At 45.1% G+C, this 26,162-nt stretch overlaps 1 protein-coding gene across 3 annotated transcripts in view; it reads right to left on the bottom strand.

Annotated features, from left to right (window-relative positions):
- A1CF (APOBEC1 complementation factor) overlaps positions 1-25,201 on the bottom strand; it is a 28,856-nt gene extending 3,655 nt beyond the window's left edge. The window contains exons 1-11 of one of the 3 annotated variants that reach the window (XM_049810181.1): positions 25,102-25,201; positions 18,625-18,768; positions 15,792-15,926; positions 15,473-15,603; positions 13,768-14,006; positions 10,429-10,593; positions 6,919-7,016; positions 5,750-6,020; positions 3,997-4,205; positions 1,548-1,684; positions 762-895 (exon numbers count right to left, since the gene is read on the bottom strand). In XM_049810181.1, the coding sequence (XP_049666138.1) occupies positions 762-895; positions 1,548-1,684; positions 3,997-4,205; positions 5,750-6,020; positions 6,919-7,016; positions 10,429-10,593; positions 13,768-14,006; positions 15,473-15,603; positions 15,792-15,926; positions 18,625-18,723 (1,618 nt within the window). In that variant the 5' untranslated portion in view covers positions 18,724-18,768; positions 25,102-25,201. Of the gene's footprint in view, positions 1-751; positions 896-1,547; positions 1,685-3,996; positions 4,206-5,749; positions 6,021-6,918; positions 7,017-10,428; positions 10,594-13,767; positions 14,007-15,472; positions 15,604-15,791; positions 15,927-18,624; positions 18,769-25,101 lie in introns of all 3 variants that reach the window. The other 2 variants (XM_049810182.1, XM_049810183.1) reach the window with 2 other exon arrangements.
- Between the last annotated feature and the right edge of the window lie 961 nt (positions 25,202-26,162).

Genomic DNA, 26,162 nt, shown 5'->3' with positions numbered 1-26,162 from the left:
GTTTTGGGCAGTTGCAAGAGCTGTTGAGTATGAATTCCCAAACTGGAAAAAAACCTTCCAGTGGGGGTGTGAGAGTTGGGATCGGATCCTAACTTTCACAGTCGTACCATTTCTTTGACAGATGAAATCAAAAGTGTTGGTTCAAAAAGGAGCTGGGGGTGCTGGGGGAGGACGTGTGGACCATGAATCAATCAACCGTGCATCTTGGTGGGGAGGAAGATCTACTCCATCCTGGGTGGCATTGGCCAGGCTGCAGCCAGCAGATCCAGGGAGGGGACTCATCCCAGATGTGGCACTGGGGTTTCCGTTTCGGGATCCTGCCTCCTATCTGGGGCTCCCAGTTGAAGGGAGGCATCCACAGACTGGCAGGAGTGGAGTGGAGGTGCGTACTTGGGATGGGGCCCTGAGCAGCGGGGGATCCCCATCCTTGGACACTGCCCCCAAGCAACCTGCGGTATCTGCAGCATTGACCCTACTGGGAGCAGGGTTGGACCAGAGACCCCCTACCCCGCTGCCTCCAGCCTGAGTTGCTCTTTGGTGTGTACACTGTAATTGGGGTAGTCCTGATACAAAGATAAATTACTATATAGGCAATAAAGATATCATACACGTAAGTAACATGGGTCAGTGTAGAGGTGTGTGGGGGAGCACAGCCAGGTCTGTCCTCAGTGGCCAAAAACGGGTTCATTCTTGACATCCACGAGAAAGCAGCAGGAAAAATAATATTGCAGAAGACCTTTGCTGTACAGACCTTCCCATACCTGGAAAAGCTGGCGCTGCAGGAGCCACCTCTGCTCCCTCCAAGGGAATCCCCAGCGTCTGAAGGGTGTATTCTGCTGCGTAGGTTTTGGCTTCATCAATATAGGCAGTGAGCTTGGGTGGTGTGAAGGGATGTCTGTGAGTACAGCAAACTGTTAGCTTGGTTTTTTTTTCTCTAGGACTTTCCTGCAAGATGTTTTGATCCACTCATGCATGACATCATCCCACATATCAAATGGAAACACTGTTTTACTATGCTGATGCATTAACAAAAGTAGTCTCCTCGTAATAATCTGGTTTGTTTGCTGAGTTTATCAGCCCCGGGTCTCATTTTGGACACAGCATCCTTTCAGAGCATGTTGTGCATTTTCAGTCCAAAAGAAAGCCTGCCGCAGTCTGGGTTTTTCTTTAAAATACACAGCAAACAATGTTTTACGTCAGAAATGTTTAGAACCATATTTGGAGCTGAATTATTAGCATGTTTCTTCAAGCTGCTTTCTTTTTCCCACAAGAGCTATCGTATGCTTTATTTTTGTGTTGAAAAGCACCCTTTTGCCTGATTATTTCTGGCTTTCTGTAATCTTTGCACCACCAGAGAGAGAGCACCAAGCACCAAGCGTGGCAGATGTCACTATCAGTCTATTTTAGTTTGTGGATATTTTTCTCCTTAATGTATATAAAGGAAATAGAGACCTGTGCAACTGTATTTTGAGGAGAGATGCTAGATAAAATACCATTTAAAAAAAAAAAAAAAGCAAAACCCCAGAAAACCTCAAATAGTTACGCACATGGTGGGGTTCTGGCTGGCAAGGGCAGGGATGGTGATTTTGTATAGGAAGAGCTGTCTTTGGTCTTGGCCAATTGCAGAGTGGAGCTGGTAAACAGGCTGTCCCCAGTTGTTTTTCTGGCAGATTTCTTCTAAGATCTGGAAGGCAGAAAAGGCATTTTTGCTTGGGTTAATTGGTGTGCAGTGGCCTTCTCACCCAGCTCCAGCCCCTGCACTGGTCAACTTCTTTCCCTGCAATTGGTTTTCAGGGGTGTCGTGGCAGCTTCCTCAAGGCTTAGCAAAAAAAAACAAAAAAAGGCAGACAGGATACTACATTCACCTTGACGTATAAGATTAATCTATATGCTTTATACTTTAAAAATCCATTTAATTCCTGAAGTTAATTATTACCCCATTAAATCAGACATCTTTGTCCTTTTGCTGATTAGCTGTTTTATTCTGTTATTGGTGTGGATTTCTTTCGATTCTCCCCAGACACTCTATCTATGCACTTTTTTTTAACAGTGCTAAAACGCTAGGGTTGCATTCATCTTCACTGCTCTGTTGCCTCCCTGGCTTAGTGGGTTACAGTGCATGAAAAGTCCAAATAATCTTCTTTTAAAAAAAAAAAAGAAAGAAAGAAGAAAAAAGGCTGTGTCTCCATCCAATTAATTATACAGGCTTCAATAGGCGATTTCTGTTTCTAGTTTGAAAGAGAAATGCTGAACCATGTTGCCCCCAGTCTTAGCACAGCTTATTCCATGGTAATTGGGAATCGCTGTCCGGAAACACTCTTGCTTTGGCTTTGTATTTCTTTTTTTTTTTAAGGAAAAAAAAAATACCACTGGGTATGTGCTGTCCCAAATGGGTTTGAACACAGCATGGTGTGCCCATGCCTCCCTGTGAGTGGTGCTTGGACCAGTTATGTCTTTCAAGTAGCTCCACCAGCCCTGACACTCAGCTGAGAAGATGTTGTTGGGTCCTGGGGCTTTGTAACATTGGCCATGCTGCCAGCTGGGCTGGACTGGAGACCCTGGGTGCCCCCAGCCTGTGTCTTGCTGTGGTCTACCTTATTTGAAATTTGCACTTAATTTTTATTTAAAAATAAAGTGTAAATTTTAAATGTCACTACTGCTTTTAATTTTGTAATCGTAACTGCAACTGAAGTTTAGCACTTTGTTGTGTAAATGAACTAGTTCGTTACATTTCTTGACTATGGCAACACTTGTTCCCTGCTGTCCCAACGCCTTTATACGAATGTTGGTTTTATAATCTTACATGAACATTTAAATCCTCAATAAGGCAGACCTGCTTATTAACACTGAGAATGTCAGCTAGGCAGTGGGAACGAAATCCATCATTCAAAGATGCTGTTGAAATGGTCTCAGTGCAGTGGATGGGGGCAGCTGACCAAGTTGACGGGTATTAATGAGGCTGTCCTATTAACGAGGCTGTGGTGAAGCAAGATGTAGTTCTTTAAGACCTGCTGTTGTGAAATAGTAGCAGTGGGGGGATTAGGGAGCTCAGCTGCCGGGAAAATGTGCCCCAAAAACCTAGTGTTGCAAGTGCCTGGTGCTGTTACTGCACTATTTGAAATACATGGGCGTTTGGCATGGCTGGGAAGAGGAAAAAATTAATTTTACTTGCCCTAAGGCAGTGCAGCACTGCGCAGGATATTTCACCCCTCTGATAAAATAGAGTAAGGGGACTGTGAAATTTTGCTGGGGGGAAAAAACTTGCTTTCCAGTTTTCTGGGAGAGAAAAGGATGTTTTCAAAGACTTCAGCAAACTGGATGCTGTGGCAATTGAAGAGTTAATAGGCAAAGATGTGCTTCAAAATTCAGGGTTAAGTTAGTTTCTCACGTTGCTTTGGATAATATAAGGGGAAAGGAGTTGCCATAAGAGCCGGACCTTCAGAAACTCAGGGAATTTGTTCTGGGTTTGTTCTCCTCAGCCCTCATCCATCCATCCGGATCCCAGTCCTGCACACACAACCACATCAAAAGCCTCCTTGAGCAACCAGAGTTTCTGAGCTGGGCTGGGTTGTGCAGGCGGTCAACACCTCTTTTCACATAAATGATTTTAAAATGTACATTATTTCTTTATATATGTGCATTTGTTCCTTGGTGAAGTTCCAAGTGATGCATCCTGTTTATCAAACCCATTTTGGGTGAGAATTTCTTTACCCTCAGTGCTTTTAGGAAGCGACAACCATAGCTGGATTTCTTACACCTGTGCGTGTTTATGAAAACTCTCCTCCAAGGGAGAGTGGACGCTGTGCTCCAGTGAGGTGGGTACATATTGCAAGATGCAGCTAGTGGTATTTTATTTTTTTAATGTTTTTTGAGATGCAAGAATGGATTTAGTTATCAGTTCCCAGTGCAAATTCAAGCAGGGGGCCATTTTCCCAAAAGCATTTTGGGCAAAGACCACCTCTGGCTGGGATATTGACTCCTTTTTCGTGCACATACCTGAGGAGCGAGTTTGATCCCTTGGGGCTTTAGTGTGACGTGGTTCATCGGTGTGAGCTCCATTCCTGGCAAGAGGTCGTAGAGTTTATCGTCTCCCCTCTTTTCTCCTTTGAGCTGGTATCCGCGCCCCAGGCCCGTGTATGCCAGGTAGCCACGACCTCCCAGTCCTCTAACTCCCGCAGCCCCTACAGGTACATTCATGTAAATTTCTAGGAATGTAAGAAGGCATTAAACTGAATCAAATCACCGGAAAAATTACCCTGATTCTTGCTGAAATGGAAAAGTTAGCCCCACTTGCCGGATTTAGGAAGAAGATGGGCAAAAGTCCCCCATAACCTGCTGCTGGGATAACCCAGGCTTAACACTGACACTCTTGCTTTTTCGGCTTGTATGCTTGGACAGGTGAGTTTTTTTCAGGGTAGGGGGGAGCCTTGCTTCTTTCTGACCCAGTTTTCATCTCCTCTGGACAGTTTTGATTTCAGTGACACACAGTGACACCTTTCTACCCAGATTTGTAGTTGAAAGGCAGAGAGGGGACAGCTGATATCACTTGCTACACACTAGTGTAATTTCACTTTCTTGAAGAATTCAGAGTTTATACAATCCCTTGCTTATATAAACCAAAATCTTTTTTTTTTTTTTTCTCCTCCATTTCACTTCCATTTTTCCTTGGGGAGCCCTACTTGGGTGTCTGGGGAGACTGTAAGGCCAGAGAGGGCTGGTGGGTTCAAATCTGCACCTTTCCCAATGCAACCTTCATAGAAGTGGGTTTCACCTGTGCAGGCAAAAACATGGGGGTGCAGCAAGGGAAATTCCTGTTTCCCTGTCCCGTTCCTTGGGAAGGGGGAAAAATTGGCTGGCATAGTCCTTGCCAGCCCTATTGGGGTGCTACACGAGGTCCCAGCCTGCTGTGGGACCTGGTCACTGGCTTGGGGACACAAGCTGACTGCCACAGGCATCATCTTTGGAAGGAAGATCTAATGGGTAGGTTTGTTTTGGGGTTTTTTTTGCTAACCCCCAAGCTTACTTCTGCACTTACCAAATGATATCTGCAATGATATTTAATTTGTGGGTACCTGAGTGTGGGATTTGATTATATCTCAGGTGTGGTCACCTGAGATCAAAGGCAGAGCCCCAGCAGCTTTCAGAAATACTCTGTGTTTTCATAAACTGCTTATTATTAGGTTAATGATCTCCCAGAAAAGGAGTCTATCTCCCAGAGCACACAGTTAACAGCTTTCTTGATTTCAGTGCTGGTTCCCTACCCTGCATCAGGGCAATGTGACCTCCTTGGGAAACTCTGCGGCTTTGGGTCAGAAAACACCAGGACTGGTAAAACTTTCCCCGTGACCTTCAAAGCAAAGAGGAAACACTGCAGAGAGCTGTGCTGGTGGCTGACTGAGGGAGTCGGCTTTGAAGTGGGGAAAGGAAAATTGTTTTATTTGGTCTTCCTTGCTGGGGCAAAACCAGGAGGATTCATGGTTTATTTACACTGGACGAAGGGCAATCTGGAAGCTCTTTCAGGCTTGCTCTGGGAAAATGGTTATTTTTTTCATGCCCTGCTTAGTCTGCTGGAAGATCACTGCACCTTTGGGAAGGACAGAACCTAAAATCCTGTGTTTTCCATCCCTGGCAGAAAGAGGTCCAGCATCCAGGGAAAAGCCAACACCCTCAACAAGAGTCTAGGGAGCAGCCACCCAAGCCCTGGAGGAGATATTTTGCTAGAGCTGAAGATTGGCGTGACGGGCGTTACCTCGGATGGATGGGGGCCGGATGATGCTCCTGTTGCTGAGCCCCTTCGTGGCAGGGAAGTGGAGGTTGGGGATAGCCGTGTAGGCTTGGGGTGCATAGAAAACCGGGGCGCCCAGGTAGGCGGTGGCGGGGTCGTACACATGTCCGAAGGCGTAGGTGTATTCTCCTTGCAGCATGGTAGCTCTGCCACCTGTGCCCCGGGTGTATCTGACGTAGTTGTCTTTGTCAACGGGTTTGGCTAACGTCACCTCGATTGGGGACCCATCCAGCACCTTTATGCCCGGGTGGTGGGGAGAGAGCAGGGGAGAAGCACAAGTGTAAGTATCCAAAGTACCTGGGGATTATCCTGCCTAAGGAGGCCCACAGGGTTTGCTAATGTGATGCGAAGAGGGAGAAAACTGCCCAAAACCCCCAAAATTTCCCTCCCACAGGTGGAAGCAGGCACTGGCTGGGTCAAGGTTTAACGCGTTGACAGCACCCAGCCCTGACCCCAGCCAGGAGAGGCTCCTTAACTGAATTAGCACGGTTGTGAAGCCTTCAAAAGGCTTCACTTCCCTTGCAAAGTAGCATGTAAATCAGCGAGATTATATGTGCTCCTATGAAGAACAGCAGTAGCACTAAAAATAGGAGTGGGGTTAACACCTCTTTGGGAACAGCTCTTGCATTACGGTTGCGTGAATTACATGCAGTGCAAGAAGTACTAAATACAGCAACCTCCTTGCAAATCCGCATCTGAATTTGGAGCAGATGTTTTGGGTTGACCTTGTTTGTCCCGGTTTGCCATTCACACACTGTCCTATGAGTGTTTTTATTGGCAGACCTGGAACAAGGATGTGAGCGTGAGCCAAGGGAACCCGTAACCCCTCGTTTGCTAGTCCTTGTTTCGGCTTTGCTCTGCTTTTTTTTTTTTTTTTTTCTGAGCAGTGAACTACAGTCTGAGCTGGGCAAACATTTAGCAAAAATGTGAGGAGCAAGAAGCCAAATTGAACAGTTTGTGTACACCAGAGCTGCTGAAAAATGAATTCAGGAGTATAAAAGCAGCCTGCAAAGAGAACATAGGGCTAACACCTTCAGGAAGTTTTTGTAACTAATAAACCAGGCAGCTTTGTTTCAGCTGTGTATAATATACTGCACATAAGCTCCACTAATTAGCATTTACAGCAGCTTTACCTTCCCATTCAAGGCTTTCATAGCTTCCACTGCATATTCTCTTTTATTAAAGTGCACAAAGGCGTAGTCTCTAATTTTCTTTACTCTCTCTACCGCACCTGCAGAAAACATTGGAATATTAGTTGGAAATGGGTATTAGTTGGAAAACACAGATCTGAAAGAGCAACTGTGTTGGGTTATGAGCCCTTGGAGAGCAAGGGCTGACCAGTGTCTTCTTACCTCTTAGGACGTATATGCCACGGGAATGTAAATATATAACGGTTGTAGTATTTCAAGGCAAACTAGAAGTATTTGGGGTAGTAAGTTTCCCATTAAACTGGAGTGGTTTTCTCCTGTCCAAAAGGTTCTGTTGGACACTTCCTTTGGTCTTGTGTCTCCCTTCTGTGACAGACCACCAAGACCGGGTGGCTGAACAGGACACGCAACAGCCCAGGATTTGGTGAGCTACAGGTTGATGTTACCCTGCGATCACCATCTCCACGGTTTCGTACATGCGTCGTACACATTACTCGGACGCAGCTTCAGGAGGCTCTTCTCTTAACCATTGACTCAGGGTGTTGACCAAGAATAAGCACCTCGTCCTGTCAAGGACAGAGCAGTCCCGAGTATGGGGATGGCCTGGGACCGAGGGGGCAGCAGGTCTGTCCCTAAGAAACAGCCTTTCCCATGTGAGTCGGGGCAGCCCTGGGATGGGCCCCAAGGTGGTGAGGGATTCCCATCCCCAGGGATGCCCCAATTCGCCCGGACACAGCCCCAGTCAGCCTTCTGCAGCACTGGCCCTGCTGGGAGCAGGGTTGGGCTAGAGACTCCCACCTTGGTGCCTCCAGCCTGAGTCTTTCTTACACCTCTGTGATTACCCAAAATAATTCAAATGTAAACGGCTTCTTGTTCTTCTCTTTATGTCCATCCTCTACAGCTTTTCCTTGCCCTTGTTAGCTGCTCTGCTGCTGGGAACTTCTTGGCACTGAGATACTCAGGACTGAGAAGTTTGTCTCCAAAATAACCACACAGTCCTATTCCCCACAGTCACAAGCTTTAGACATATGCCTTTTCTTCTCTAATTGTTCATCTTCCCCTCTCCTGTGGGTTGGGAAGCACAGTTGTCAACCAGCCCAGCCACTGAAACTATAACACCCCCAAACATATCCTTTGGAAATATGTCTAAGGGATGCTGAATGACTCTTCTGTTGACTTCTTACCCTTTAAAGCTGAACAGGTGCACAGGGAAAATGTCATATTGCCACAAAAAAAAGCACTTACTTAAATAACTGCAGGAGAAAATGTATTTCTTAGGAGTTCAGGGGGAGCCATTAGGAGCTCCAGCAGGCTAAGTGAAGTCTCTCCCAGGCTATAACCTGAGCAGCCTGCACATCTTCACAACGACACCGGAATGGTAAGTAGCACTTTGTGTCTTTCTGGGATCAGAGGGTGATTTTCCAAGCCTGAAGTTATGGGAGTTATATGCTGACACCTTGTTTACAAATCACAGCTTTAATAAAATCTCTGTGTTTTGAAAATCCCCTTTCCTCCTCCTGGAGAGCATTCTGTGTTACTGATCCTCGTCTGGACCAAAAATTGTGCTCTTCCCTGCTTCTGCCTCTGCTGAGGCAAAGCAATGTGATAACAACCCTCGGGTCATCTCCACAGAGAGACCGTTCGTGTGATGTTACAGGGGGGATATTGTCCCCTTCAGTACATTTGGGAACCATGACCTTACTGCTGGAAACTTTGCCAGGGATGAGGATTTTTGCCAAAATCAAGGGCAGGGCTTTTCAGTGAGGCAAGTGATGCATATCTCTATAGAATTCATCAGGCACAGAATTTGGCACGGATTTAAGGGGTGATACTTGTACTATATTGCAACTTGAGATGCATAAGCAGCATTCCTGGTAGTGTCTATGGAGCCCGTAGCCATGTGGTAATTGCTCTGTCATGGGGATCGTAACTCCTTTGGTTAGGAACATTTTTTATTGGGTGACTTGTTATTGTCAAAACAGCTTCTTAATGCTCTGGATCAAACGTACACTTCAGGCAAGCAGTACTGAAATGTGGCACAATGAATAAGGCAGATAACCAAGGGGGGGAAAGTGAATCATTTCAGACTCTTGCTGAGTGTTTGATTGTAATCTCACTATAACTTAAACTGCATTTACTCTCCCCAAAGCTCAGGTTTTGCTGCTCTGATGCACACGTTTTTGAAAGCATGTCATTGCTTTAAAAAAGGCACTCCTGATTTTATCCACAATAAATAAAGCTGTCAATTTAAAAAAATGAAAAGAATTTCCAGCACGAGAAGTAAAATGATAAAGTGATGAAAGGAAAATTAAAGACGACAGAGATCTTCTATTGTTGTACTAGAAAACTTGTCTTAGCAGCAAAGCAGATGACTATTACCAAAGTGTTAGATGGGCATAAATGTGTTTCTGGGGAGTGCGAACAGTTCAACTTTCAGGAGCAAAACTGGGTAAATAAAGGAGGAAAAGGTTAAGAGAGTGGGATGGTACATATTTAATTCACAGGTAAAATGGGATCTCTAACAGCTTGATGGTGGCTAGAAGTATTAGCCAGAAACACTAAAAGGACAGAAAAGACTCATAAAGAAACCTCATAAAGACCTTTGCATTGCAACCTAGTACAAAAAGAGAAATGTATAGAGCAGAAATGAAAAGTTAGTGAAGGAAAAATTAAGGTCTGTAGTTTATTTTACAAAATTCATAGAAGGTAGTTAATAAGAACGAGATGAAAGGCAATTTCACATTGCCAAGCATAAGTTACTAATGCCTAATGGACTGTGTGGCTTGGAGAGCTGCAGAAATGGGTTATTTTTACTTTGTTGTTTTGGGGTGGAATTTCCTAAAGCTGGAGCAACTCAGAAGTAAAATCTCCTTTGAAAGCCAGCAGGATTTTTATTCCCAACAAATCTACTTGCTTTTTGAAAAAATCTCACCTAAGTGCGTGTAATATATGCCACAAAGAAATGCTGTCATATTCTGTATTAAATGATAAACACTGATTATTCACAAATTTACAGAAGAATGTGGGGAGGTTTGTACAAAAATGATAGAATTCAGAATTCAGATAGATTAGATAAAAAGCCTTTTTATTAAATCACTCTATTTCTGTCATCATCGTTTGCCATAGAAGAAGAATGCTGAAATTACGCAGCTGTTTCACCAACTGCCTCTTTTTAAGAAAGACTGAAATGATTCAAAATAATTTTTATGACACGGGCATCCCCATGCAGCATTTTGGATCTCTTCCAGTTGCCAATCATTCTAAAAAGGTTAGTATTGTTGTTAGCTGGAAATTAAGCAGCCCTTAATGGGATGGCACCATGTGCATGTTGGGTGGGAGCCTTCAGCCTAATGATGATTATTGTGGCATTACACATGAACATTTTACAGCGGAAAGCCAGTTATTTTTATCTCTTTGACATTTTATGAATGGAGAAATATTTCCATTTGCAGTAGCAGTACTTATTTAGGAGCTACCGTGTCAATGGGTTCCTACCTGGTTTGATGTTGTTGAACTCCTTTTCTATGGTCTCTTCAGTGGTCGAGAGCATGAGGTTCCTCACGTAGAGAATTTTTACCGATGACATGGTGTCTTCGTCCACCTCCACTTCTGGTTCTGCCCAGTCAACGGCAATAGGGTGTCCCCACAGCTGGATCCTTCCTTTAAAGGATTTGGCGTGGTCAGTGTCAGACAGGCTTTGGTTCCTCTCAATTCTGCTCAGAGCCTATTTCACATGCATAATGAACAGCAGAACAGGCCAATTCTACAAAAGGGACCAAAAGAAGCCTTTCTAGCTCAAAGCACAGCTGCTTTGTTAATTCATTTCCAAAAGCAGATGGTCACACTTTGAGCATGCTCCCGCTAATACCTTAGATGCCTGCAGAAATGCAGCGTCCAAAATTAAAGAAGTGAAAATATGGCATGATTCACTAACGGTCTGCGTTCCCTGGAGTGCTCTCTAAAGGGAAATATTTTAATGAACTTCTAAAAATCCCTCTTGGCTGCGAAAGTTTCATTCCCTAGATAATAGGAAAGGGATCCAGAAGTCCCCGCTGGATGAAATGAAGGACTAAAAGCGAGGATGCCTCTGTGTGCAAGTATTTGAAGTCGTATGGTCCCTGCTGGGTGAAGTTGCAACAGAAGTAGCAGAAAAGAGGGACAGAAAAAGTAAAGAGGCACAAAACAGGGTGTGGGTGTCTGCTACTGAGGGGCAGAGAATAAAAAGAGCAAATAAAGAGGTAGTTAAAGGTGATGTTGTCACCATGTTATCACACTGAGGTCCATAAGCATTTGCATTGAGTCACCTAATCTGTTAAGTAATTGATTAGTCAATTAGTGATGTTTAATATGTAATGAAAACTGACTGCCACAGACTTGTCTCAAAGCTGTGGGAATCAGTGACAAGCAGCAGGACACCGGGTAAGGAAGAGAGACCTCTACATAGTGATGTTTTTTTCACCTCCTGTCTTCTCCAGACAGCAATGATACCTCTTTCCTCCTCTTTTTATTCCCCGTCCCTCCTGCACATCTTGCAAGGAGATCTTCCTCCCTTTGCTCTTCAGGAGTGGTTGAAATCTGGCCACCTACTAATATCCAGAGCCCCAAATTTCATGTGCTCTACCTGTGGCCCACTTTTTCTCTGGGAATTTTAATCAGCCCAGCAACTAGCTCTTTGGATGTACAGTAGGAACCATTTTCTGTCTTTGCAGCATGGTAAGTGCTAGATATTCCTTCCAAATAATGAAATTAAATGTCTGCCTCTTCTGCAAATGTCCCCCAAAGAGTGAGTCTTTCTGTGGTTTTTCTTTCTTTCTCTCTCACCTTTATGACATGAAGATTGGGTCCTGCCGGCCTCAATTGTGCTAAAACCTGGAAGAAACATGAGGATGCCTATGCTGGTAGAGGGAAAATGAGAATCCTGCAAAATATTTTTTGAGGGATCTAAAAAAAGGCATTCTATCTCACATCTCCACTTGGATAACCTGTCTAAGATGGGATAGGAGCTCCAAAATAGAGAAAATTAGAGGGAGAGGGTAGAATTTGGAGACCCGTTTTTCTTACTGGAAGTGAAAATTAACAAACTAAATGGAAAGAGGCTGCTGACTGCTAGGAAGGCTCATGCATGAGCTGGGATTTGTGGAGCAAGGTTGGGTTGATGTTCAGGTTTCAGCACTGCCCAATCTGACTTGGGCTGTTGGTGACCAGAAATAGAGAGATGACTGCTAATGGCAGCCAGTTGAAATGAAAGGCCATATGGCCCTTTCTGAATTGCCATTTTTCTGTTCAATAGTGGAAATAATGACCTGGTTGACTTGCAGCAAGGAGCTAAGCTTGGTGCCTGCACTAGCCTCTTGCTAAAACCCGGTCTTCCTCCACCCTCTTGTTTAACCAGGAGACAATTTTCATAAAAAGCTTCTTCCTTTTTGAGCATTTCTGTCTCTTCTACAAAGCTCCCTCAAAGAACAGCGAGGTTCAGAGTAAAGGCAGTGTCTTGATAATGATATTCAATCTCACATTCATCCAATGCATCAGCTGGAGACACATTCAGTTCTGGTTTGAAATTTTTTCAGGTTCCTCCCGTATGTTTGCAACATCAGAAGACTCTGGCTCCTGCGTACGCCTTTGAAATTCCCCAAACTGTTTATTGAGATGTCCCCAAATTGGAAATCACTAGTGTGTTGCACATGTCTGTTCAGGACTATGTGCTTGCTCCATCTGTCTTGCCGTCTTTCCTCAGGATTTCAAGTGCTCTGCTCCCTCAAGGCTGCCATCGGCAGCTGTGGCTGTGCCTGCTCCTTCCTTCATTCTTGATATAGAAACCATGGAAAAGTTGTGCTGAAGCACAGACCAGCTGAATGTGCTCCTACAATCAGGGAGATGCTAAACTGATGCAGAAAATGCAGAATAAAAGGAAAAATAGTCAGTGTAAGATATCCCACAATAGCTAAGCGTATTCAGCACTCGAAATCATGGTCATTTTTTTTGTAATAAGAAAAAAAGATTTAAACTACTCAGGATGTTTCATGGGCTGTCGTATAGAAAGAGTGAAAGAAGGCTGGTGCGTTATGAACAAGTCTCAAACCAGAAGGTTTGTTGGATTCTTTCACTAGCGAGTGAGCTGGGTTCAACAAAGCAGTGCATGAGCTGCTGAGCATAAGAAAGCATGAGAAAAATGGTGAAATCACTGCAAATGCACTTAATGTTAAGCAACTCCTTATCTAACACCTACCAAACCTGTCTCTGCTTCACAATGGTCTTGAATATCCCCCAGCACTAAATTGCATAGACTTATTTTTTATATTGTTTAAATCTTAAAACAATTCCTCATTCGAAGTTTTCTTCCCACAAGGAAAACATACATTTTCAGGAGCATCCTCAAGATTGAATATGTTCTTGGATGCTTTCCTGAGTGATTCTCTCTGAGAGGCCATGACTGAGGCTGTATTTTGTATATAACCCAAGATAACCACAGGATAATACATATCCTACAACAGAGCTGTATGGATACACACAGCTAAATCCATCTAGCTGTATTTTTAATAAATTCAAGCTCCTTAATGAAGAGCATCGATAATGAGCACGGTGCTACATCAGGATCTGTAGTGAATTGCCCACCCTGCACCCCAGAGCCAGGGTGACTCCATCAGCCACCCATGGCGTACCGGGGTCCCTCCTTGCTCTGAGTGTCCCTAGCAGCTGAGAGGAGAAAACCTGGCAGCATTCACTTCTTGGGTACCTGGGCCCTCTGGAGAGTTCAGTCTCACCGCAGTGCGATGTGTACATAAGTGACCCCGAGATGAAGCCATCCCCACCACCCTCACCATCTGTACTAACCTGGGATCAATTTTCTCCTGGCCATGGCTGCTGCCCGATGGTTTTCGTATTCCACAAAAGCAAAACCCCGGTTTTTGGTTTTGTCAGCTGCGCTAGGATAGACAATGACATCCACAACTCCGTCCGTGACTTTCTTCATCTCTGCTAAAATTTCCTCCCTCTTCTTTGTTTTGGGGATCCCTCCCACAAACAGGCGGCAGTTGTCCACACTGGCACAGACTCCAAGGAGACGCCTGTTCCTGAGTATAAACAACATTGCTGGTTTGTCAGGAGTCAGGATCAGTTCTCAAAGAGAGGAAAAAATTAAAATAAACCCCCCCTTTGTCCCAAAACACAAGATCAAACACAAGGCCTCCTGCTCCTGCGGCATATGCTTTTTGGGATATTCAAGCGGTCTTGCTCAATGCAAAAGCTAACATGAAGGGTGCCACTCTGCTAAATTTGACATCAAAGTAAGGCAGCACAGTTGAAATGAAGGATTTGAGATCAGGCAGAAACCAAAGCCAAATTTTGCTTTTGCTTGCTGAGGTTCTCCCTTTTGCTATTTGCGAAAATGGCTGCTACCAGGCGACTGTAGTACCATGCATGGTCACAGCAGTGACTCTTGTGTTGCCACCAGTATAAGCCAGGATTTGTTGTGTTCACCAGTGACTTGTAGCTTCCCAGTCACCATTGGGCTTCATGACTGAAGTTTTAGGGAAAGAAAATGACTTGTCATGGAGACACACCATTTGGGGGCTTACGGATGTTAATTCTTGTGCAGACCCCAAAGTAAAAATTTCCTTACATGCACTTTGCTCGCCTCTTCGTGGTCCAAGTACCTCTTGAAGGTCTGGAGAAGTTAGAAACTTCTTTAGAGGAGTCTTTGGAACAAGGGACATAAGCAGAGGAGGTGGACATGGATGAAGCCTGATCTTTAAGACCTTCCAGCCTCTGATACAAACCACCTTTCCAGGCCCTCCCTGTGTTCCTTGTGACCTGCTCATCCTTAGGGTTGCTAGTAAAGCAATTCACAACCCATCTCTTTTTTTATTTAAAAAAAAAAAAAAAAAAAAAAGCAGCTATAAAATGGCCAGAATGGTTTATCTCAAAATGCTTCTAAGCAAACGCATCTACTCATCCCACTTTGAACTGGAAAAAAACATTAAGTGTGGTTGGAATCAAAACAAAACATATTGATGGGCCCATATGTTGTTGATTTCTGGGTGTTTTGTTCCCCATTTTTAGTCACAAACATGAGGGCTTTTTCTGTTCCTATCTATTAGGAAATGTCACTGTTTTGCCAATTGGTTTCCATCCTACTTCATGATTTTTTGCAATTGGTCTGTCTCCCAGAATGTATCTGCAGTATAGGTCACAAGAGAGACCGTGAATAGGAATAAATCAATAAAAAACAGCCCAGAGGGGAACATGAAATAAACAGCAATGGTTAGGCAAAAGTTAATTTGATCCAAAGCAAAATATTTTTTCTAATGTTCTTGTAGATTTTTTTGGTAAGGAAGAAATTTCCTGCAAAAGGTTTTGGCTCTGCCTTTGTACTATGGCATAAAGCAATGACTGCACAGGGAGACAAGAAGTGGTTTCCTCTTAAAGCTTAGGTATCTAAATAACTTTCCTCCAAGCTGCAAGGAAAAATATGCCTTACATAATAAAATAGATTAATACATATGATGTAAAGTTGTTGTGATGGTGTTGCCATGCTTACCTAATTTCATAATTATTGAGTTGCTTTATTGCATTCCTTGCTTCCTGTTTATTCGAGAAGGTCACAAAGGCGTAGCCCCTGTTGTTGCCATTAAAGTCCATCATCATTCTCATTTCATAGATTTTGCCAATCTGCAAATAGAAAGGAAAAGGGTTGTCAGCAAGGTGGGAGGTGTTTAAATAAGACCGGGTGCTTCCTTGACTATATCACGTCAGAGCTCCACCAGTAGCTGGGGCGAAATCATCTCCAGTTCAGCCTTGAAATGCAGCTTTGATCATCACTAACCTCTGCAATACAACTACCTGCCATGAAGTCTTACTTTTTCACACAGTGGTATAAGTTCATCTTCAAAGAGGTCTCGGGGCAGTTTCCCAATAAAGATCTCACACCCCCTCTCTGGCGGAGGGCCATCCCAGCCGGGTGGTGGGCCTCCATATTTCCTCTGCCCATTTTCCTGTCATAGAAAAAAATAAAAGAATGGCTTAGACATATATATTTTAAATGTGGATGTAACCAACCCCTTCCTGGGAAATGACACTTTAGACACACTCCATTACCAGTGGGCTGGAGACAGACGCCCTCCTTCCCTTCAAGGAGCAACTCTCTACAGACCTATCAGAGATAACATGGTGTGCATTGGCTGTTCCACTGCCATAACTGTAGTGAAAGGCTTTGATAACCCAGTTAGTATGCTGGTGATGTACTGGAGAAGGCTCTGGTTTGTGGTAGCTTGAGTTTTGCTAAGGAACATGCATCAGTGTATGGTCTGCAACTCAATTGCTACTTCAGATGTCCAAGATGGAGACAGTGAAATACCTCCTTGGAAAATGTAGGTCTTCTTGGCTATGGGAGGTGAATCTCTGTGGACTGTGTGTTGGTTGTGGACTGCATATTATAACACTTGCAAAATTTATAACTTGTCATGATTCTTCATCCAATCATAAATATTTATTAGCAATGATATTGCCTCTTATTTTAGTAATCAATGGAGAGCTTACTACTCTACAGACCAAAGAAAGGATACTGGAGGGATTGTGTTTGAAGGCAGAAGGACTTTTCAAAACCAGAAGGCATCTGGACTTCAGAAAGTGCTAACATAGAGGGAAAACTGCTCGCTCTTCCTTCCTTCCTTCCTTCCTTCCTTCCTTCCTTCCTTTATTCCTTTCTTCCTTCTGCCTCCTTCGTTTCTTTCCTTACCTCGCCCTCTCCTGTCCTGCAGTGATCCCCTGCTCCCAGAGGAGCTGGGACTCTGGTCATTTTTTTATTTTTGGCTGCCTGATATTTCTGTAGTTATTTCCCACTCTGGGATTATTCCAGGCAAGTGAATGCCTGTATGGCTGACTTAAGTGGAAAGCCTAAAGCATGTAAGCAAACAGGGATCCTTGCAGGAAAATAAGAATATACCACAAGCTCTTTCAGTTTTCCTGAGCCTATAACAGGCCCTGAATGATCCATGGTCATTCCTGTTTTGCAAATGTTTTCAGCATAGTAATAGAGTCACAGAGCTATTTGTTTTTATGAATTATTTCTTACAGCAGATCTAACAGGAAGACCATGATGTTTCAGGCTATTTTTCTGCCCCCACTTTGGCTGAACTGAGCACGTTGCTGGCGTGGGATTTTTCTGTCTCTCAAGCTATTTGTTAGGTGAAGACAAAAAGTGATAGTTGTGTTTTGTGTTGTTGCGGTCATCTGTGATCTTCACTGGCATGTCAGCAGGAGGAATGCTGGGCTCATCAACAATGGTCTGAAAATGGTTAGAGGAGTCTTACTGTCCCAGTTTAATCCAACCGAAAGACAGTCAAACAGTTCTTTTTTAAATTTTTTTTTAATGTCTGTGGGAGCTGGTGTGTGAGGAGGCACAGCAAGAAATAAAGTCTTCCATCAATCTGCAGTGGCTTCGTTTGTGGCTTGAAGGCAGCATCTCAACAAACTCATCTTGACAAGGTGTTTGGAGGGAAGAAGGACTTTATCATCCACTTCACAAAGATGAGTGACCCTGGCATGCATTGAGGAAGAAGGTGTTTGGCTGCAAGGTTGGAAGAAAAGCCCAAAGGGATGTGGAAAACGAAATTGGGGGTGGGGGGGGTGGGGGGGGGTGGGGTGGGTGGAAGACAAAATACTAAGCTGGGAATGGAAAAGGTAGGAAGAAAGAAGATGGAGGGGGGGACAGGGCTGGGAATTGAAATCTGCGGTTTAGGAATGAGCCATAGCCAGATGTGACAGTATGAAAAACTGAAGACCAGGATAAAGACAGCCATAGTAAATGTAAGACATAGAGAAGTTATTTATCTTCTGGGTCAGGTACAGCAGAAAGCCTCCTCAAGGGCAACAAACCCAGCTGCTGGCCTGGTCCTGGGGTGCACACAGGATTAAGGGTTATAGGAGAATGCTTTTTCCCCAGGAGTCTCAGTTTTTGCTTTGGGCTGTTGTGCCCTCTAGTGCTATGCAATGCAAGGCAAAGTTCAAGGCAGCCACCTGCCTAAAATTCAGTGTTTTCACTTACTTCTTCCAGGATGCAAGCTCAGTCATATTAGTGCCCAATGCGTTCAAAATATTAGCTTGTTTTGGTCATGCTAACTGAGAAGAACTTCTTCAGATGGCTTTTGAAGGACATGCCCAGCCTCCACCTGCCCTAACTAGAGGAGGCTTTGGACTTGGAGACCTTAAAGACTAAACTGGGAGCAAACCTTTGGTGTTTGGGCAGGTGAGGCACCTGCCTCACATGCACCTGTACAAAAGGCAGATCTGGTGGTGATGTGCTGGACTTCCTATGGCCAACTCTGGACCTACACTCTTCTGAAACTTTGTTAAGTGGCTTTTCTTTCCTATGCTACCACTGCAGCCATGGCCTTGAGACAGCAATCCCAACCTTTCCCAACATTTAGCAGTGCCTGGGTTTGTTTTTCCACCCTTATCATAATTTGGCATTGGGCAAAGAATTCCTGGAGGAATAAGATCCTGCTTCATAAAAGACAGCATCTATTACATGTAGTTATGTGCAGCAGGTACACTAGAGAAAAACAAAGAGAAGGAGAATGAGCAAGGAGCACTTCATGCATCCAGATTCCCTGCTCAAGCCCCCGATGCAACACATTGCTTTAGGATGAAGCCAGACACTGCATACAAAAGGACGTAACCATGAGTTCCTACCTGGATCAAATTATATCCCGTTCGCTGAATTAATGCACGGAGGGCGGCTTCTTTCTGTGTGCCGGTCAATCCATCCCCGGATTTGTGATTTGATTCCATTGTGAGTGATTATCAGCAAAAAATCAGGTTAATTAGGGTTGCTCACTGCAATCAAATTTAAGATAAATTAAATAAATTAATACGGCTAGGAGGAGAAAGTCTACCCTCCTGAGAAAGTTAACAGGATCATTCTTCCTAAATCAGTTATTTTGAGATAAAAACAAAACAAAACACCACAGACCATGGAAAAAAAAAATATCCCCCTCATGTTGCATGAAAATAAGTAGCATTTAAACCCATTGTCAGATTTTGGACAGCACTCCAGTGAGACGCAGAGGGATATTGTAAGATATCAGTGTACATGTTTTAGGAGGGAAACACATTTAAGATGCCTAATCCTGCGCTGAGTACGTGACAATGAGTCGTTCATGTCATTGCATCCTGTTGATGCTGGGAAGCGAACCTTGTACAAGCCATGTCCAGGACTTTATGAGAAACAAGACCTAGCTCCAGATTTGCCTTGTTTTTAAAAATCAAGAACATGGGAGAACTTCAGATCTGTATCTAGGCTCAGGGCTGGAACAACCTCGGGTTCAGATTTTTTGATGCAGAGGTGTAGTTTTAGGTTATATCTAATTAAAGATTTGTTTTAAGTTTTGGTTTGGGGTTAAAAACACCATAAAGCTGAAATCTGAATCTGAATTAGGTTACACACTGACAAAGGGGCATTTATAAGACGGACACACAACTTATAATTTCAGGCTGCCCCATTTTTTCTGCATGCTGAGCATTGAGCTTGTGCAAAACCCATTTGTATGAGCCAAGCATAGAAACAGGGTCTGCAGGTGCAACTTTGAGCTTGAGAACCTGTGATGATGGGCAGTTGCTGAACACCACCAAGAGCAAAAGCACCAAAAAAGTTGCCTCCTTGGGTCCTCGTAGCCAGGGCATGTTCTGTGAGCTGGTAGGACCAAGAAATTTATAGTAGGAAATCACTAAATCACGCTATCCAAAATGATTGTTATTGCCTTAAGCTGCTTTCAGTTGTACGAAGTTGGAGGCAATGAGAGGCAGTAACTCCCAGGCTTGCTTGGAGAGCAAACAGGGCCAAAAGGGGCTGGGGAACGTGTACTGGAGGTGAAGGGGACAGGGCACCCCAGGATCCCCATGGCACGGGGACGGGGAAGGGCATGGGATGGTGGTGGAGATGCTGGGCAGGGAAGAAGGGAAACGGAGAGGAGCAGAGGCAGGGTGACAGAAAGGTGAAAGGCTGATGGATTGCTGTGGCTGCACTCTGAGCTAATGCCAAATTTGGGGGAGAGGACCCTAAACAATCCCCCTGTGCAGCAGGTCTCTTGGTGCACATAACATGAACATTGCATGTAAAGAAATGCAGGTAAGGAAATGCAACATATCCGGCTATGGCAGATCTTCTGAGCGTGCCAAGATGCTATGGAAATAACAGAAAAATCCTTTTCCAATAACCAGCTGTGTAACACCAAGAACTTTTATTAGCACATGCCACTTTCGGGGTTCATTGCGGGAAGAGCTAAGGTTTGAGGCTGGCCACTTCACCTTTGGACATTACCTGCTCTGTGCTCCTATACCTTTGTATCCTGGAAGACTTAAACAGGTGCTTTAAATTTAAATAGATGGATTATTCTCAGTACGAAAAATGGGGCACAAGCCCGGATGCTTGGGGGATCTTTGCTTTGTGTCACTTGGGCTCTGCCACACTGAGGTCCACAGACTGCAACTTAAATACTTGGAAACAGAGACATCTTTGCAATGCAAGATTTTGGAGCTATTTATTGCTGAGATTTGTGAGACCCTTCGGATGTTTGTTTTTTTTTTGCCATGCTCCCAGGTTCTCCATTGTTTTAATTACTACCAAAGTGCAGGGGCTGGGACATGGACTGTCCAATGCAATAGCTCTCTCCTGCCTCTAATTCCAAAACGAGTGTTTTCTGCAGGAACTGGAGCCTGATTATTGTTTTGTTTTGCCCTTGGTGAGGGCAGCAGCAAAACCTGGTTGATGCTTGGGGTTTCTGTGCCTGCCTACACCTCCAGAGCTGGGGTTCAGCATGGCATGGGGCAAGATTAGCACACTGCTGTGCAAAAACAAGTCGGATGCTTTCCCAGGCTGCTTAAGAAGGAAAAAGCAGTCATTCAAAAAAAAACCCAGTTAAAATCCGAATTGGTTTTGCATCCTCCCTTGCCTGGACAGAGACAACCTATATGCACCCTACAGAGGAAAGCTTTGGTGTACTGCAAATTTGGCCCCTTATATTTTGCTTTTGCTGCATCCCGGTTCCATCAGGAGTTTGAGCAATCAAACTGCAGCACTTGGTGCAAATTTGCACAGTGCTCCATGAGTCTCTGTTAGCTCATCTATCTGGATTTGAGGCCATCCTCGTGTACCTGAAGGCCGAGACAGAGGCGGGGATGAAAAGGGACAGCAGCACTATGAAATATCTCTAATATTCACTACCTCAGACTTCACCATTTTTTTTTCTTCTCCATCAGGTATATCAGTGCTGCAGTGACCTGCTTCCCGGCAGGGAGGCTGCCCTGGGTGTCGGAGCGCAGAAGCAGGCACATCGCTCCACGCCAGCACCGGCTCCTCTCCGTGCCAGGAAAGCGGCTGGACTGCAGCCAGGCAAACCTCGGCAACTTTCCATAGCGGCTGAGGTTTCCAGTCTGTCCCCAGCCACGACCTAGATAGATGATTAGTGTAAGAGCCTTTTTTTTTTCCTTCCTCCCTGCAAATTGCACTATTTCATGCTGCACTTCCCTACAGGCTGGGTGTCTCAGCAGCTGCTGCTGTGAATGCATTTGCATGCAGAGCCTTAAATACCATATGTCTCTGTACCTCTCCTCCGGGGAGGAGTAATTTCCAGTAACATCTCACTCCAGGTGATGGTTTCGTGCTGAGCGGTGAGCACAAGCCACAGGGCTGGGGGATGGATGGGAATAGAGCATCTCCCCGGCTGATGCATTTACAGCAGGAGCAATATCCCTCTTCAGCTTCTGCCTTATTAGATAAGGCCAAGCGAGCTCCTCTGGCCTCTTCTCGTAAGGCATCCTGCAAATTTTTTAGGCTCTAGACCAGCATGTCTAGACATTGGTGTACTCCAGAATATGCTCAAGCAATCCCTTAGGAATAAGGGAGCAAGAGCGTTCAAGGTTGCACAAGGTATTTATCACAGCCGCTGTGAAATCCGGTGTTGGAGACTTCCATGCATTTTTTGAAAGTGCCAGAAAAATCAGTCGCCGTGCTTTCAGGGTGTGTGTTAATGATGATCTGGCCTTAATCTGTGCCCAGTGCTTCCATACGCTGCTGCCATCGAAGAAAGCCCAGCCGGCCGCAAGGAAACAGCCCTTCCCCGTGTGAGCGGTGGAGGATCCTCATCCCCAGGGATGCCCCGACTTGCCTGGAGCACAGCCCTCAGCAGCCTGCTGCAGCTGTGGCATTGGTCCTGCTGGGACCGGGGTCTGGCTGGAGACCCCCACCGCAGGGTACCTCCAACCTGAGTTACTCTGCAAGTCTCCGTTCCTGATTCAGGAGGAGCATCGGAGGCCGGGGCTGGACAACACCACACACTCAAGGGCTTGGATGCACGTGTGGATGACCCAACCCCAATGCACCACCCAGGTCCAGTTTTGTAGCACCACTCTTAGAAATTAGGTCCTTCCTACTAATTACCAGCCCAAAGTCTTTCACAGCTAATTTATAAGCCTTGTTACTAGAGAACTTTCCTCCATCAGTTGGGTTTCCCTGGGATGGAAACAGAAATCATACCTCTCTTTTTTAAGAGGTATAAATCCCAACACAACAAGTCCCAAACACAGTAAAACAGGCTTTCCAGCCTCCAGTTTTCCAAGCACCTCTTCAGTCCCCACTTCTGTCCTACCTCCCTTGGCCTGAGGACATCTAAACACCTTTTTGGACAGGGCACTTTCCCACCAAGGGTCCATATCCATCAGTGCATCCAGAATATTTCCAGGGTACAAGTCGTGATGGGAGGTTTTATTTCTGAAACTGGTGGGATTTCAGCACTTTCCCCTTATTCCAGGCATCAGCCTCAGTCCTTACAGTGGGGCCAGTGTACTGGGCTATTTTTTTTAATCATTAAGGGTAAGGGAGGAGAGCTGCTGTCATGGGACCTGGGGAAACATGATTACTTTCTCTCCTTCTTTGTTCCCTGGGCCATTAATCAATTAGCAAATCCACCCTCGGGGAGGGGGGGGGGGGGGGGGGGATGGGGGTGGAACAACAACTCCAACAACTCCCCTTCCATGGCTGCTGTTGGAAAGTGTGAATGACTGCAACAAATTAAGGCAGTGTTTTTAGCACTATTTAAAAAAAAAAAATAATCCAACCACACTTAATAGAAATAATTGTTCTGGAATTCAACAATTTCCTATTTCATCCTCATTTTTGACCAAATTTTTAACAATACAACCAAGTTATCATGGTCACAGAATCAAGAACCCTGCACCATTAGAAAAGGAAGGTACTGCTTTTATCTTAGATCAGAGCATCACTTCATTTGATTTTCCTCTCTCCATTGAATGCTCTCATTCATTTTAGGTTTCTATTAAAGCTCTAAAACGCCAAGGCAAGAAAAGGTACTTTTATACCCCATATCAACAAGAAACAAACTTACAATAATACTGCTTCACCTCTCCATTACTACTTCTACACGTGGTTTCCTTGCCAGCTACTGCAGGCAAATCCTATGGCTTTGCTCCATCCAGCCAGGAGCAAGATGAATCCAGAAGTTTTACTCAAAAAAAGGAGATTTTACTTTGATTTTGGGTTATTTGCTTGGAAAAGTTTCCCCATTCAAGGGATGTCACCAGTGCTGGGGATCGTTGAGAGGAAGAAAGGTGGGGTTTGTGGCCAGACCCTGCTCTCTTCCCCCACTGCTTTTGCACCCTGAGCCTGCCCCTTCACAGCCTTTTCAGGGAAACCTGGTTACTGTTTCCATAAACGAGATAACGAAACCATGTTTATCCTGTGCAGATCAATACAACTTCATGTTTAAATGTGTTAAGCCACTTGGAAGCATTTAATGAAGGCTGTTTTGCACCGGTACCCCCCCCCCCCCCCAGTGCAACTGCTCCTCACGAAGAATAACCACCTTTGAAAAGACTGGATAAGTATATTCAGTCTTTACCCTTAATAATCCAAATAAGTGGTTACTAGAGAAACTATTTTCCTTTAGGTTGTTAGCTTGTTTTTCAAGGTTTGGGGTTTTTTTCCTCCCTCCAGGCTCCAAGCAATATATATATATATTATATATATATATAACACAAAGCATTCTTCATATTCTTGCTAAAGACAGACACTTGAAGCTTCACAAGCTGCCACCAGCCCTTTGCTGGGGTGAGACATGCTGTGGGACGGAGTCCAATGGAGCAATGAGGCATGAGGCTTTAGTCCCTTTGCTTTCCAGGGCGCAGGGCTTTTTCCCAGCTCAGGTGGTCCCACAGCAAGTGGGAACTCATAGGTATTTGCAGGAAAGTGGGAAAAATTTGGAGTCATGGAAAAGCACCACACACTTTGCAGCACATGAGCCTTGGGAAAATATTTCCTGTATGAACCAACAAATTTTTTGCCCAGCTTATTTTGCTGGGGAAGTGGCTCCTCTCTTCCAAATACCTTTCCTCTTGCATACAGCTTATTCAACATGCCCCAAAAAGCCCTTTCTGAGGATGAAGGGCACCTGATGATGAGCCCAGCCTCCTTCCCCCCATTTTATTTGCAGCATCACGTGCCGGATGCTTTGAAGCCAACCTCACTCCTACGCCTGCTCCCACCCAAGCCTCCTATCTCACCAAGGGAAAATAGCTTAAGAGAAGCATTATGTATTGGGCAGAAAGCCTGCTAGTTTGAAGAGATTAGGGAAAATTAAGATTTTTTTTTAGGATCAATGATTGCCTTTGAAATGGAGACGGACTTTCTGCAAAGAGAAAGAGGAATGAGAAGTCGGCTGGAAAGATCTCTAATGATTAGCCCTAGGAAGTTGCGCTTTAACAAATCGAGACCGAGTTATCCCAGGGAAAATCCTTCCTCCCCCCTCCACCTGGTCTCGCTTTGCTTTTCTGGCAACCGCCAGCGATCAGTGGGGGGAAAGCAGTAAAAAAAGCTCCCTGAGGAGCCCTTCTCTCCCCACCTTGCTCATCAAAAAATCAAGGCGAGCGGTGTGGGGCTGTGCCAGTGCACGGGTCCAGCCGTATGGTGCAGGGGGGTCCGGTTCAGCCCCACCAGTGTCCGGCAGCACCCGAGGTGTGCATTTGATGGTGAGGCACCACTCGGGGAGGAAGGAAGGTCCCTGGAGCTTCTCCTTCCCCATCCCGGCCAAAAGCCCCGTTTCACAGGGGACCCAGTCCCTGTGCCCCAAACCTCGGGTAGGATGAGTGGCTGCATACCTGAGCAATTTTGGAGATCACCGCCCGGGAAAAACGTCTCCTTGATTATGGAGAGTTTGCGACGTGTCACTCCGGTTATTCCCTAATCATCATATCAAACTCCAAAGGTTCAGCAGCCCCAGGGCTGGTTTACAGTCCCTGTGGGTTAAACGTTAACCCGCCCTATCTCCCGGCTCCCTACAGGCCTTTGACCAGATAGCTGGGTCACCACCACTCCGACACCACCTACCCAGGTCCATTTTTTTGTTGTAAATAAATGCAAAGGACTGAAGTCAGATCGCTGCTTAAGGGCTGGCCCTGTGCTACCGTTTTGACGCCAGTTCTTTCGCTCCGTGCTGAAGGCTTTCCCAGCTGATCCATCCCTGTTGCCGCTGCTGCCCCCAGCAGAGATGCTGGGAGAAGGGACACAGCCTGGTGCCAGCCCTGGCTTCAACAGGAGGTTTTGGCTCGCTGGAGGAAGATGGCAGGAGCAATAAATCCCACTTGCTGGTGGCCTAAATACACACAGCCTGCAAACTGTGGGTTTCTAGGAATCCCTATGAAAACATCATCCGAACAAAGACTAAATAATCTTGCGGCAAGGAAAGACAATGCAGGTGTTGGGGAGGGTTTGTTGCACCTAGAAAAGGCTGTAAATAAATTCAGCAGCCACAAATCTCTGCAATGGGTGGCTTCCAGGTGTGGCAACCTCTGAGCATCCAGATATTGTGGTCCTCGGGGTATTGTGCCACATCTGTTGATGCAACAGCTGAATTGAATGTTTGCCTCTGCTAAAATCCTTCTGGACCCTTAGAGTAATAAAATGGGTACTGTGGTGGTTTGACAGAGTAATTTCTCATATGACGGGCAAGTTTAGTATCCCAGGACAAGGATCCATTCCTGCAATTGCATCCTGCTGTGGCTACCTCTCACCTCAATGCTGGACCATGACTATACCACAGCCTGTAGGTTTGCCAGTCCTAAAGCCAACCCCCACCAGCAGCCTTTGTCTACACTGATGCTGAACTGCATTTAAGGCAGTCTCGGGCTTTGTTTCAAGGCACGTTAAATGAAGCGTTTAC

The sequence above is a fragment of the Accipiter gentilis genome, chromosome 9 (assembly GCF_929443795.1).
Source record: "Accipiter gentilis chromosome 9, bAccGen1.1, whole genome shotgun sequence".
In the NCBI taxonomy this organism is placed as follows: domain Eukaryota; kingdom Metazoa; phylum Chordata; class Aves; order Accipitriformes; family Accipitridae; genus Astur; species Astur gentilis.
The sequence above is the reverse complement of the archived record's forward strand: the minus strand, read 5'-3'. Positions and strand labels throughout refer to the sequence as shown.